This window comes from Bos mutus, chromosome 16 (genome assembly GCF_027580195.1).
Source record: "Bos mutus isolate GX-2022 chromosome 16, NWIPB_WYAK_1.1, whole genome shotgun sequence".
Taxonomy (NCBI): Eukaryota; Metazoa; Chordata; class Mammalia; order Artiodactyla; family Bovidae; genus Bos; species Bos mutus.
In genome coordinates this window covers 22,206,819-22,221,138 of record NC_091632.1, presented here as the reverse complement: position 1 = coordinate 22,221,138, position 14,320 = coordinate 22,206,819, and the positions used below count along the sequence as shown (strand labels likewise).

Genomic DNA, 14,320 nt, shown 5'->3' with positions numbered 1-14,320 from the left:
AACGCCTGCCTTGCTGGTTTCTCTAAGAATCTAGTGATTAGTCTAAGATACTATTGGTAGAGTTAGAGTTTCTTTTTTAAGATGGCAAGAACATCTTATCAGATCAAATAACTCTCATCTCTGTGTTTGTTGAGGTGTGATAGAAGGCGGTACAAAGGGATGGAAAACCTTCTTGACAACTCTGTAGCCTTTCTTTGAGGCATAGCATCTTCACGGTGAAATGGAGACCACATCTCCCTCGCAGGGTTTTGGGAGGATCAGACATGGTTTATGTCAGGCAGTGAAATATAATAGTCAATGAGAGGTCTCTCATATTATTATTATAATCAGTATTCATATTATTATTAGAAACTAGTCTCTAGGTAGCATGTAACCTGACAAAGAACTGAGGTAATCTGCTAGGATTTTCCCCTTTTACTGTGGTGCTCCATTCACCCTGTTCCTCAGCTTAAGGTTTCTAGGATGTACTTTAGACATTGCATTTTATCCACAGTTCTTTTTTTTTTTTTTTTTTTAATCCACAGTTCTTATCTAGCATTGCACCTCTGTGTGTGCCCTGGCTCAGGTGTTGCCCTCAGTCACTCTTTGCCAAATATACCTCTGTCTTTCACTTTTTTCCAACTCTACCCTTTTTGCATTTTTCCTCCCTTTTCTTCATTCCCTTTAGTGTTCTCTGCCTCCTCTGCACTGCTTAGTATTGCTGGAAAATTCAGAACTAAAGACACCTGATGCTTTAAAAGATTAGGGCCCAAAAATAGGCTTCTGGAAGGCTTGGTATATTTTTCCCTTTTAAGCTTCAGAGGGGTTTGCAGAGCTGGGTCTTCCTGCAGAGTTACTGACCTTACAGTATGTGCTGTTTTCTCTTTCTAGTACCTATAACTACCTGGGAAAAAAGACAAAGCAGATGTTGGAGGCTTTTGAACGAAAGGACTTCTCTTCAGCTCTGAACCATCAGGTTAGCTTTCTTTTTCCCTCCTTAGAAATCACAGCCTTTTTTCTTTCCCACTTGAGAATTCTTATTCTCTCTCATCAGCATTCCTACCATGCCTGCCCTCTTTAAAATTGCCCAGCTGCTTCTTTCTGTATTTCCTGTCTTTTTTTTTGTTTAAAACCAAATCTGCCCCATTGTCCACACTCCCTACATGTCTAATCAGGACAGGCCCCATACGGGAATGACTCCTTTCTGTTCCTCCTAGAAATGATCTTATTTTTAATCTACATTCAAAGTGTTTTTATGACTGTGAAATAATAGTGATGGGTTTCTGGGTAAGTGACCACATGCCATCCCCTTGAGAACTTGACACTTGAGTCACCAGAGTATATAAAGAAACTATGAAGCTGGTGACCCAAAAACAGGAGACTTTATCCAAAATCAGAGCAGGTCAGTCTCCTTTGCCCTGGAAATGTTGCTGAGAACTTTATCACCAGGCAGGAAACAAGAGCTAAGTAGGTGATGCAAAGGAAGACACCAACTTTGAAACAGGAAGAGAAAAGCATCAGAAACTGGTGTGTCTTAGGGGAGACCCCTGGGGGAAATGGTGGCTGCTGTTAATGTTACAGGGAGGACAGCCTCGCTGTCTAGAAAAGGAAGAGCCTCACCAAAGGCTAGAACCAGTCACAGCAGCTGGTAGTGTGTATACTTTAGGTAAACAGAATAAGGTGGAAAGAAAGAGTCAGCACAACAGAGTAACTTCTGGAGGCCCTGAGAGGTCTAGGAACTTTCAGGATCATAAAAGTGACCAAGAGGAGTAGCCAAAAAAAAAAAAAAAAAAAAAAAAAATGAGTGGGAATGAAAGGCATAAGCAAGATCAGAGCAGGTGGTTGGTTCCAGTAAGCTCAGATAAGGGATCTTTTGAATAGGACAGGCCACCATCCTGTCCTAAGAATGGACTCATTGGAAAAGACCCTGATGCTGGGCAAGATTGAAGGCAGGAGGAGAAGGGAAGGCCAGAAGATGAGATGGTTAGAAGGCATCACCGACTTAATGGACATAAGTGTGAGCAAGTTCCGAGAGTTGGTGATGGACAGGGAAGCCTGGCGTGCTGCAGTCCATGGGGTTGCAAAGAGTCGGACATGACTGAGCGACTGAACTGAACTGAACTGGCCACCATCAGGGCAAATCAGGAATTACAGAGCAGAAGCCACAAAGCATCCTGAGGGTTAGAGGGGGTGACCTGAGCTCTAACCAAGAAGAGAATAGAAAGAAGCAGTTGCCAAGAGTGATTAAATACGTCCCTCCTGGGACTTCCCTGGTGGCCCATTCCTTAGGAATCTACCTTGAAACACAGGGGGCGTGGGTTAGATCCCTGGTTGGGGAACTAAGATCCCACATGCCACAGAGCAACTAAACCTTTGTGCTGCAACTGCTGAGCCCATGCCACAGGGAAAGAGCCAAAGATGCAAACAAGACCCTGCATGCTGCAACTCAGACCCAACACAGCCAAATTAATTAGTTAATTTAAAAAAATACATCCTTAGCCTTTAGGCCTGAATGTTGAGCCAGCCTAAATCTACTTCCTACTTAAAGTTTAAAACAGCTTGTTTAATATTCATCTTTGTTCAGCCTCAGACCAGGTGAGGCTGAAAGCGGGAACACCGTAAGGACTTAGGAGGCTATGTCACCTAGATTAAGCATTGGCAGGACGTTGGTTTTAAACTAAGGCATGAAGTCTGAATTGTGCAGACTCATGCCATCTCTTTTCATTTATAATTTTCTTCTTCCAAAGTTTCCCAGAAAAAAAAGTATTTTTGAAAATTTCAACCTGTTCTGAGCTGAATGGAGGGAAAATCATAGAATGGCATGAAATGGATGCAAGATGGACCCTTCCATTTAGTGGTTTCTTTTATGGGTTGACTCAGCTTCCATCTCCATCCCATTTTTTCTTTTAGTCCTACTCAAATAAATCATCTCACTTAAAACATTATTGGGAAGGAGTTTCGTTCATCACATTCTATTTTTTCTTACAGAAAGCCAGTGTGAGTGGGTCTCATTTACTTATTTGTTAATATACCAAGGGCTGAACTGAATACTTGATTTCAGTAAAGCTGGTCTCTGCCCTAAAGGAGTTTGTAATCAAGTGAAGAAACAAACAAGTAAAAAGTTAGGGCTAAACTTACTCATTCTCATAGATTTAAATGCCATCCATTATATTTACAAAGTGAAATAATGCATATACAAAGCTATTCCTTATAACATTGTTTATAATAGCACAAGATGGAAACAGCTCACATATCCACCCAAGGAGACGGTTAAATACCTTGTTGTTTAGTCAGTCTTTTATGACCCCATGGACTTCTCTGTCCATAGGGTTTTCCAGGCAAGAATACTGGAGTAGGTTGCTATTCTCTCCTCCAGAGGATCTTTCTGACCCGGGGATCGAGCCCATGTCTCCTGCATTGGCAGGTGGCTTCTTTACCGCTGAGCCACCTGGGAAGCCCAGAAGACAGCTGGGCACAGCCTAAAGGGAAAGGTCCCACCGCTATGTTTGAGTTTTTTAATGGATCTATTTACAGCCCTTTAAAAGTTTTATATGCACAGATGTGAAGATATCTCTATGATATATTAAGTGTAAGAAAAAAAACAACAAAGTAGAGACTTTTGGGGTTTTTTGTTTTTTTATATATTTAATTTTATTATGAGTAGCTAACATTATTAATGAATGGTTTGATTAAATTATTTCCACTGAGCACCAAGCTAAGACAAGGTTGGATAGTGTGATAGTGAATAGGAAATAAAAGCTTAGAAGAGAAGCAAAGTAGAGACTTTTGAACGTAATGTGCCATAGTTTGTCAGGAAAAAAAGAACATATGCATATACATTCTTGGTATTCAAATTTTAATCTGCATTGAATTTTTTGTTGCTTGTATACAATTGATTAAGGGCTTCCCAGGTGCCACATTCTAATGCTAAAGCACATTCTAATGCTAAAGAATCCACCTTGCAATGCAGGAGATGCAAGAGACACTGGTTCAGTCCCTGGGTGGGGAAGATCCCCTTTAGTAGGAAATGGCAACCCACTTTAGTATTCTTGCCTGGAAGAATTCCCATGGATAGAGGCACCTGCCAACCTACAGTCCATGGAGTCACAGAGTCAGACATGACTGAATGACTAAGCATGCACACACACACATACAATTGAGTAAAACAACACAAAAAGCAAATGTTCTTGAAAATACATCTCTATTGAAAATAGTGAGATGGATGGGGATCTCTTTTTCTAAGAATTGCTTCATGAATTTGGGGATGAATATCCTTTAATGCTAGAATGAGTTACAGTTCAGCATCAGTACTATTTCTGGTTTTTGTTTTTATAGAAATAAGTGCTGTGAAAGCATCATCATGTGTATTAGTAGATAAGAATGGAAGAAGCAGTGGCACTCAGTTCTTTAAGCAGTTTTTGAGTCATATGCCACAGATCACAGAAAGCTTGATCATTTAATGATTTTCAACTGACAGTGTGAATCACAACATTAAAAGCAATGTTGAAAGGAAAAAATGGAAAACCCTACGATTTTTAAGAGGACTTGTTATTCATTAATTAGAGGAATCACTCTGTCAGCTCTCTTTGTGGATGCCAATACCAACATTTGATTTGCTCCTTTATTTGATTGCAAGAGGTGTCCCAAGGCAGTGATATAGGAGGTATGTCTTTATTTTTTCAAAAGTAGGAGAAGGACTGTGAAAGGGAAAATGGAAAAGGACAATCTACACCTCCGTTATGTGTAAATCCTCTCTCTGATCAATTTTAGAAATAGCACTTATGGGATTTGAGTATCTAGAAGTTGATTTCCATAAATCAGCCTTGGCCAAGTGTCCCCAAGGTGTCTTGTAAAGTCATCCAGAAGTTAGAGCACCCCAATTTGGAAACAACTACACTAGCTGGTTAGCTTACCTAGGTAGCCTAGATGGGTAGAGGTTGCCTTCCCCACCCTAACTCTGTATAGAACAGTTCCTTCATTGGAGCTTCTTTTCTTCATGGGCTCGATTCGTAAAGCTTATATATACAGAAGGATCCTACGTTATCCGAGATGGATCTCAACCATCCTCACTTGGCTGTTTTTCTCCATTCAGTCAGACCTACAGAAAAATAAGATGTGTGGACCTTTGGTTTGAGGTTTCTGTAACTGGACCTCCAAATTCTTTAAATTGTTACCACGGTTCAGTAATACTGACTGTAGATTTGTTTGTTTCTTTCCAGTTTTGTATTCAGAGATTTATCAACTTTGTGGTCAAACTAGGTAAGTTTCCCTCTTTGCTACTCGGGAGGGTTTGGAGGCTTCCCAGGTGGCACAGTGATAAAGAATCCACCTGCCAATGCAGGAGATGCAAGACACTTGGGTTCGATCCTGGGTTGGGAAGATCCCCTGGAGTAGGAAATGGCAACCCCGCTCCAGTATTCTTGCCTGGAAAAAAATCCCATGAACAGAGGAGCCTGGCAGGCTACATCCCATGGGACTGCAAAGAGTTGAACACGACTGAGCAACTGAACACACGATGCTGGGAGAGTTTCAGAGAAAGTAATGAGGGACTTTCATCACTTTGTCCGAGGGTTCAACAAGAACACCTTTTAATCAGTTGTAAACAAGGTTCTATCCCTAATGCTAACTTTCAGAGCCAATCCTATAAAACGGTGAAGTAAACCCAGTTGGAAGGTCTTGGCACCCTTCTGCAAACCTCTCTTTTCCATCTTAGCACTTTACTCACCTTCCTACTCTGTGCACACACCATTTTTTACCCCTTTTCTTCTAAACCATCAGTACTCCCTCCCTTCCCTTGCCTCTGCTCCTTAAAATTCTACTACCACACTATAGCTGATTTCAGCCTAAGTATTTGGAAGCAAGCAGCTTGAATATGTGACTGACTGACAGCTCTCCCAAGAGTATCTGCAATTTAAAAGTTTATTAACACAAGTAAGCTTGAATGGATAGAGGTTTGAATAATATGACAATGTAAAGTTTGAGGGAAATACCCTGAATCTGAGTAGAGAAACCTCTCCACAGTCTCCGAAGTCTTATCCATAACAAATGATAAATGCCACCATTCACTCCACTTCTGCAAGAACTTGGCCCTTCCTGAGAACCTGGGTCAAGTCCAGGAAAAGTTTTAGGTTTTTTTCTTGGCAGACCTCCTTCCTTCCTTTCAGAGCCTTTCTGCCTCTTCCTGGCAAGTCCTCCCAAGCCCTAAGCACCTATTATGTATTATGTCCCTCATTCTCATGGGTTTTCAGCCAGCTCTCTTTATCCTTCAAAGACAATGCTTCCCATTTGTTTTTCCACTTTGATGATTTTGGTCATATTTGTGTGCCACCAGTACTAATGGATTGGCCACAAAGTTCGTTCTGGGTTTTCCATAACTAGAAGGAACTTTTTGGCCCACCCAATATTGTTAGCTATTATTATTCCCTTGTCTTAAGCAATACTTTTCACAAAATACCAAAATGGGTTGGTATATATTCCTAAGGTGCGTAAAAGTAGATATTGAACTACTACTAGGTTTTCCAGTTTTTAAGGAACTAAACATTTCCCTGTATGTCTAAGATCACTTTGCATACCAGCAGTGATACTGCAAAGAAGGATTTTTCTTCCAGTTTTATTGAGATAAATTTGACATACAGCATGTATAACTCTGTTTCTGTCTTTGTTTATTTTTTGTAGTTAAGATTCCACTAATATAGTGCCTTTTTCTGTCTGACTTATTTCAATTTCATTTAGTTCAATACCCTCTAGGTCCATCTGTTATAAGCTGCAAGCTTTCGTTCTTTTTTCAGTTTCAGTTTCAGTTCAGTCACTCATTCCTGTCCGACTCTTTGCAACCCCATGAACCGCAGCATGCCAGGCCTCCCTGTCCATCACCAACTCCCGGAGTCCACCCAAACCCATGCCCATCAAGTCGGTGATGCCATCCAACCATCTCATCCTCTGTCGTCCCCTTCTCCTCCTGCCCTCAATCTTTCCCAGAATCAGGGTCTTTTCAAATGAGTCAGCGCTTCACATCAGGTGGCCAAAGTATTGGCGTTTCAGCTTCAACATCAGTCCTTCCAATGAATATTCAGGACTGATTTCCTTTAGGATGGACTGGTTGGATATCCTTTCAGTCCAAGGGACTCTCATTCCATTGTATATAAGAGAGACTTAATAAATATGATAGCCTTATCATGAAGGTAGCTCTCCCTCTCCCACCATTCATAATAAGAATAGGAGGGTCACTTTGCATTTAGCAAAGTATATTCTATGTATTTAGCCAAGCTAGTATTTTCTTTCCCAGTGCTCAATTGTTACTGACTGTAACTAAGTTACCTTAGGAAAAGAAAATTACTGCTCATACCTTTAATCTAAGAGCAATAGCCAGTTAAGAAAACAAATATCTTCCTGTGCCATATTCTGGTTTATTTCCTTAGACCTACCTTCAAAATCACTAATATTATCTTCAGCTATTTTCTACAATTTCATTTCACTGGTTATATATTTTTCATTTTCATGATTTCTTTTTGGTTATTTCTTCCAAATGATCCCATTCTTTATATGTCCTTCTCTTAGCCTATGGCTTCTATTCTTAAATATTTTATCTCTGTGGAATCTCTTTCAGAATTTTGTGTCATCTTTTCTCAGGATGTGAAATTTGTGAGTTGTGTATTTGCTGGTTCCCATGCAGCTTCTTTTTCCTCATGTGCTTTATAACTTTTAACTCTGAATTCATCTTCAGAGACAGTTGTTTCCTGGGGAATTCGTTGTCCTCCAGGTTGTGAGGTGTCCTATCAAGGGATTTTATATCTGCCTCTGCAAACACTTCAGTTTCATCAGTTCTAACCAAGTCTTTAGGTATATTTTTTAGTATGGTTCCTGAACTAAGCACATAATATAGATCCAGCATTTATATATGGCACAGGCGTGGGATTTCTTTTACTTCCTTTTCCAGCCACAGCCCTGGCAGAAGTCAGGCTCCCTTGCTTCTTAGGAGAGTTTTTCTTTGTTTGTTTGTTTAGTTTGGTTTTGTTTTTTCTATTGCTTTTTGTATAAGACTGACTACCAACTTGATACTGGGAGTTTTAATTCCACTTCACAGACTGAAGACTCTATCTTGCATTGCAACCCTAATCTAAACACCAGCACTGAGTCATAAACTATTCCCTTAATTAGTGCATTTCTCAGGGACTTCTTAGATGTGCTGGAACTAAATTCTGTCTTAGTGATGAAGTCCTCTATCTTTCAATCCACAGCGGTACATCCCTGAATCACATTATCCTCATGGACCATTGGCTTCAGTGTCTCCCTACCACTTTGACCTCTTTATTCCTGATACCTCTTGTCCCTCCTTCTTGCTTTTGAGGTTGACTTTGAGTCTCATTTTGTTTTATTTTATAATTTATCAATTTGTTAAAAAAGCTTCCAGCATTTGTATGTGTTCAGAACAGGCCTACGGATTCCCTAAGGGGCTTCCCAGGTGGCGCTAATGGTAAAGAACCTGCCTGCCAGTGGGGGTAGACACCAAGAGACCCAGGTTCAGCCCCTGGGTCAGGAAGATCTCCTAGAGAGGGCATGGCAACCCACTCCAGTATTCTTGCCTGGAGAATCGATCCCATGGACAGAGGAGCCTGGTGGGCTGTAGTCCACTGAGGCCCCTGAGCATGCATGCAGGGACTTCCTGCATCTGCTCAATCTGCCGTATTGACAGAAATACCCCATCTTTTAGTTCCATTTTATCCTGTGCTAGGAATCACTGTAAGAATATGATCTCTTCTCTGGAATGTTTGTGGCAAAGTGAACTGTCCCAGCCATGTTTCCTGTTTATTTTTCCTAGGTTTTGGAGTGTCGCAGACCAAAGCCATCATGACCCTTGTCTCCGGGATTCCAATGGGCCCACCCCGTCTTCCGCTACAGAAAGCCTCCAGGGAGTTTACTGATAATGCAGAAGCTAAACTGAAAAGCCTAGATTTCCTTTCTTGCACTGATTTAAAGGATGGAAATATGGAAGCTTGTAGCTAGTGTCTATCAAATCAGGGTGTGTACATTGAAATATAATGCACCTTGAATACAGCATTTGTTTCTCAAAGACTTTAGATGAGCTTGAACTCAACCTTCCTAGCAAATGAAATCTTACAGCAGTCAACAAGTATTTAAATACCTACTATGATCTTTTAAAAGTTTTTATTTGTGAAAGGGCAAAAACTTCAAAAGGAGTCATAGCCCTAAATCATTCAATATTTCACAAAATTTTTGTAGAGAAATTTTTGCATATGTGGATGAGATCAAATCAAGAGGAAAACTGTACTTGATTAATTCCATTTGCCTTCAGGAGCTCCCATTATCTTAATTCCTGGTTCTTAATTCTATTTTAAAGTTTTCTAATTTTAAACTACTACAATATACTTTCATTTTAATAAATATTCATTTGTAATCTAGGACAACTCTGAGTGATTGCATTTAGGCAGATATTCTAACTGTAATGCCAATTACAATTACATCTAACAACATAACTCAACTATGCACAATTATTAACATATCAGTTCACTTGGCTGCTCAGTCTAACTCAGTATATCTTCTTGCAGATTAATTACAGTGTCACAATTTTCCCCAAAAACTTTGGGTTAGGTGAAGACTTGCTTCAGTTACTATAATAAAGGGCTATTTGGGTGGTTTTCACTAACAAAGGGGAGGCCTTCCGAAAAGATGAATTCATGTCTACTTGCTGCTGTAGAGAACTTCTTAAAGCTCAGAGTTTCACAGAACCAAAGATCTCTCTGCTCTGGGCACTGCAACTTCCTCCTTTCCTCACTCGGGAGAAAGTGTCCCCCAACAGTGCACTGAATTATTGGCAGTGAAAACCAGAGTCCCTTCTGCAGTGAGCCCAGTGGCTACTTACTTTCATTTTCCAGTTGCATTTTCAAGCAGTCACTTTTCAGTGATAAAAAGTTTAGGGAGGACCCAAGGCAATGGCACCCCACTCCAGTACTCTTGCCTGGAAAATCCCATGGACGGAGGAGCCTGGTGGGCTCCAGTCCATGGGGTCGCTAAGAGTCGGACACGACTGAGCAACTTCACTTTCACTTTTCACTTTCATGCATTGGAGAAGGAAATGGCAACCCACTCCAGTGTTCTTGGCTGGAGAATCCCAGGGACGGCGGAGCCTGATGGGCTGCCATCATGAGGTCGCATAGAGTTGGACACGACTGAAGCGACTTAGCAGCAGCAGCAAAGATCTCACTTTAACTTTCTCTACACACCCTTTACTTCTTTTTTTCCTGAAATGTATAATTGGCTGCTCAGCCTCCTCTGTAACAAACCCAGGTGTGTGGTTTATAGCAACAAAGTCTATTGATGGTTAATCCCTAATGCTTTTAAACTTGATTATCCAATCTAGTAACTACCTAGGGTTTCATTTTGTTTCCTGTCTGATGAGTCTGCAGAAGAGAACTGTTTGAAATTTGTATCAGTTTATGCTGTTTTTTAATTTTTTAAATTAACAAGAAAACTTGTTCAAAATGAGAATTCAAAATGAACAATGGATTCAGTTATCTTTGCTAACCCTTTTAAAAATTGGTTGGGTAGGTAACAGTTGTTATATTTATATCTCCTCCCTCCTTCTGCCGACTCAATGGACATGAATTTGAGCAAACTCCAGGATATAGTGGAGGATAGAGGAGCCTGGCATGCTGCAGGCCATGAGGTCACAAAGAGTCAGATATGACTTAGTGACTGAACAACAACACTCCTTTTTTGCCCAGGAATAACACATACTGTTTTCTCATATTTCTGTCTTCTTTAGGAATAAGGTATCTAAATTAGAAATTGAACCACAGTTGCTTATGTGAGCTTATATTCTACCTCATTGAAACTTCTCTGTATAGCTGTTAACTTCCAGAAGAAGAAAAGTGAGGTTTTTTGTTAATGTTTGTTTCTGAGGATGTCATATCCCTATTTAATGATACTAAGGCCAAATTAATTTTTCAGTGAAAATAAATGCTGGATATCCATTAAGCAAAGAGCTCTGTTTTTCTTTTTTTGCTCATCTGAAATTAGCACTTGGAGAGCTTTTAACATGATTAATGAGATCTTGTGAACACAAAGAGAAAGATGATGGTTAAACAAATGACCAAGGCTGAGTTTAAACTTTGTTATGTTGTTGTTGTTTTTAATAATTTTCATTTTATTTCTTATTTTTGGCTGTGCTGGGTCTTTGCTGCTTTGCACATGCTTTCTCTGGTTGCAGTAGGGGCTACTCTTTGTTGTGCTGCATGGGCTTTTCGTTTCAATGCTATCTCTTGTTGCAGAGCACAGGTTCTAGGCATCCAGGTTCAGTAGTTGTGGAGCACAGGCTTAGTTGCTCCGAGGCCATGCGAAATCTTCCTGGACCAGGGATTGAACCTGTGTCTCCTGCGTTGGCAGACAGATTCTTTACCACTGAGCCACCAGGGAAGCCCCCAGTGTGTGTTCTTTATACACCAGAGAGAAACATGGCATTGCTGCTAAACCGCTAACTCAATAGCTGGCAAAATAAAGTTGAAAAAGATACAAAACCCAAGAAGTGATATAGAAATTTCCATTTATTATCATCAGAGATCAGATCACAATTCCACTCTCAGATTTTTTCCTAGGTTGCAAAGTTTTGACTGTGCTTCTAACAGTAGCAGATGGGGAATGGAAAATATCTACGGACTCTTGAATGACCGATGTATCACTGTTTGGAACAGTGGCAAATACAATAAGAGAATGCCTTTTGCTAAGTGACTTTAGAGGAACAACCATGTCAAAGAGACATAGATTTTAAAAGTTACCATCACTGAAAGATTTGAAGTATTTATGGGGCTTCCTTATATGTGCAGTACATCATGAGAAACACTGGGCTGGATGAAGCACAAGCTGGAATCAAGATTGCCAGGAGTAATATCAATAACCTCAGATATGCAGATGACACCACCCTTATGGCAGAAAGCGAAGAAGAATTAGAGCCTCTTGATGAAAGTGAAAGGGGAGAATGAAAAGTTGGCTTAAAACTCACCATTCAGAAAACTAAGATCATGGCATCTGGTCCCATCACTTCATGGCAAATAGATGGGGAAACAGTGGAAACAGTGTCAGACTTTATTTTTTGGGGCTCCAAAATCACTGCAGATGGTGACTGCAGCCATGAAATTAAAAGACGCTTACTCCTTGGAAGGAAAGTTATGACCAACCTAGATAGCATATTCAAAAGCAGAGACATTCCTTTGCCAACAAAGGTCCGTCTAGTCAAGGCTATGGTTTTTCCAGTGGTCATGTATGGATGTGAGAGTTGGACTATAAAGAAAGCTGAGCACCAAAGAATTGATGCTTTTGAACTGTGGTTTTGGAGAAGACCCTTGAGAGTCCCTTGGAGTGCAAGGAGATCCAGCCAGTCTGTCCTAAAAGAAATAAGTCCTGAAAATTCATTGGAAAGACTGATGTTGAAGCTGAAACTCCAATACTTTGGCCACCTGATGCAAAGAACTGATTCATTGGAAAAGACCCTAATACTGGGAAAGATTGAAGGTAGGAGGAGAAGGGGATGACAAAGGATTAGATGGTTGGATGGCATCACTGACTCAATGGACATGAGTTTGAATAAAGTCTGGCAGTTGGTGATGGACAGGGAGGCCTGGCATGCTACTGTCCTTGAGGTCGTAAAGAGTTGGACATGACTGAGCAGCTGAACTGAACTGAATGTGTTTGTGGGCTGGGAAGGTATGTGACATGACTTTTTGTTTTAAAAATGTCACTCTTGAAGCGGTGTGATGAGTAGATTAAAAGACAGACTGGGAATAGGGAAACCATTAGGTGGCCTATTGCAATAGGTAACCAGTGGTGGAGACTCAAACTAAGGAAGTGGCAGCAGTGATGGAGGGGAGAGAGTGGAATAAAAGATATTTAGAAAAAACAATGAACAGAAACTAGATACAGAAGATACAACTGGCACTCTGTATCTGCAGGATATCTCTGTATCCAAGGATTCAACCAAATACAGAAGAAAAATATTGGGAAAAAAAATTCCAGAAGGTTCCAAAACCAAAACTTGAATATGCCACATACTGGTAACTACATTGGAGAAGGCAATGGCACCCCACTCCAGTACTCTTGCCTGGAAAATCCCATGGACGGAGGAGCCTGGTGGGCTGCAGTCCATGGGGTCTGGGAGTCGGACACGACTGAGCGACTTCACTTTCACTTTTCACTTTCATGCATTGGAGAAGGAAATGGCAACCCACTCCAGTGTTCTTGCCTGGAGAATCCCAGGGACAGGGGAGCCTGGTGGGCTGCCGTCTATGGGGTCGCACAGAGTCGGACACGACTAAAGCGACTTAGCAGCAGCAGCAGCAGATAACTACATAACATTTACATTGTATTTACAACTATTTACATAGCACATACATTGTAGTTATTATAAATCTAGAGATGATTAAAATATACAGAAGTATATCCTATAGGTTTTATGCAAATACTGTGCCATTTATTTAGAGACTGGTGAGTCTCCATAGATTGGTATCTGGGAGGGTCCTGGGACCAATCCCCTATGGATACTAAGGGACAATTGCACTTGTATTTGTTATTTATTTCATGTAATAAATCACCCATAAATGTAACAGTTTAACATTGGAATCATTAACTCATGTAGTTTCTGAGGGTTAGGAATCTAGGAGCAGCTTAACTGGATGATTCTGGTACAAAGTCTTTGAAAAAATTGCAGTCAAGCCGTTGGCTAGAGCTTTATTCCTCTCAAGGTTGAACTGGAGCCAAAGAACTCACTTCTGGGTTCACTTACGTAGCTGGGCAGGCCTCTGTTGCTGGCTGTTGGCCAGAGACTTCAGTTTCTCATGACACTATGGCAGCTTTCTTACTCCAGAAAGATATGAGAGTGATCCGAAAGATAGAGATGGCACACAAGTGAGCCAAAACTCAAAACAGAAGCCACAGTCTTTTAAAGCAATCTCAGAAGTGGCTTACTATCCCATTCCGTGTGCTTTAGTCAAAAAGACCAGTCCTAGTAACAGTGTAGGATGGGACTACACAGGGTTCATATGCCAGGAGGAAAGGATCGTTGTTGGCCATATTGAAGGCTGCCTACTCCAATGATAAAAGAATCAGGATTGAGACCCGAGACTCAAAAGCCTGGGGGACGTTAAGGAGAGAGGTTCACCAAGCATTTACCTATGATCTGAAGTTCAAAAGAAAGTTTGGATAGGAGATTGAAGTTTAGAGGGTATTCATTCACACATAGATGGTAGTGGAAAGCATGTAAGATAGTCCAGGCAGAGTGTATATAGAGTGCTGAGAACAGAACCTGGGCATGACTGGCATTCGGTGCGCTTAC

At 40.8% G+C, this 14,320-nt stretch overlaps 1 protein-coding gene across 2 annotated transcripts in view; it reads left to right on the top strand.

Moving 5' to 3' along the window:
• Positions 1–13,536, top strand: part of NPL (N-acetylneuraminate pyruvate lyase) — a 42,855-nt gene extending 29,319 nt beyond the window's left edge. Inside the window, exons 9-11 of one of the 2 annotated variants that reach the window (XM_070384831.1) lie at positions 871–955; positions 5,199–5,238; positions 8,798–13,536. In XM_070384831.1, coding sequence (XP_070240932.1) covers positions 871–955; positions 5,199–5,238; positions 8,798–8,982 — 310 coding nt within the window. In that variant the 3' untranslated portion in view covers positions 8,983–13,536. The remainder of the gene's footprint in view (positions 1–870; positions 956–5,198; positions 5,239–8,797) is intronic. The other variant, XM_070384830.1, reaches the window with a different exon arrangement.
• Positions 13,537–14,320: the final 784 nt, after the last annotated feature.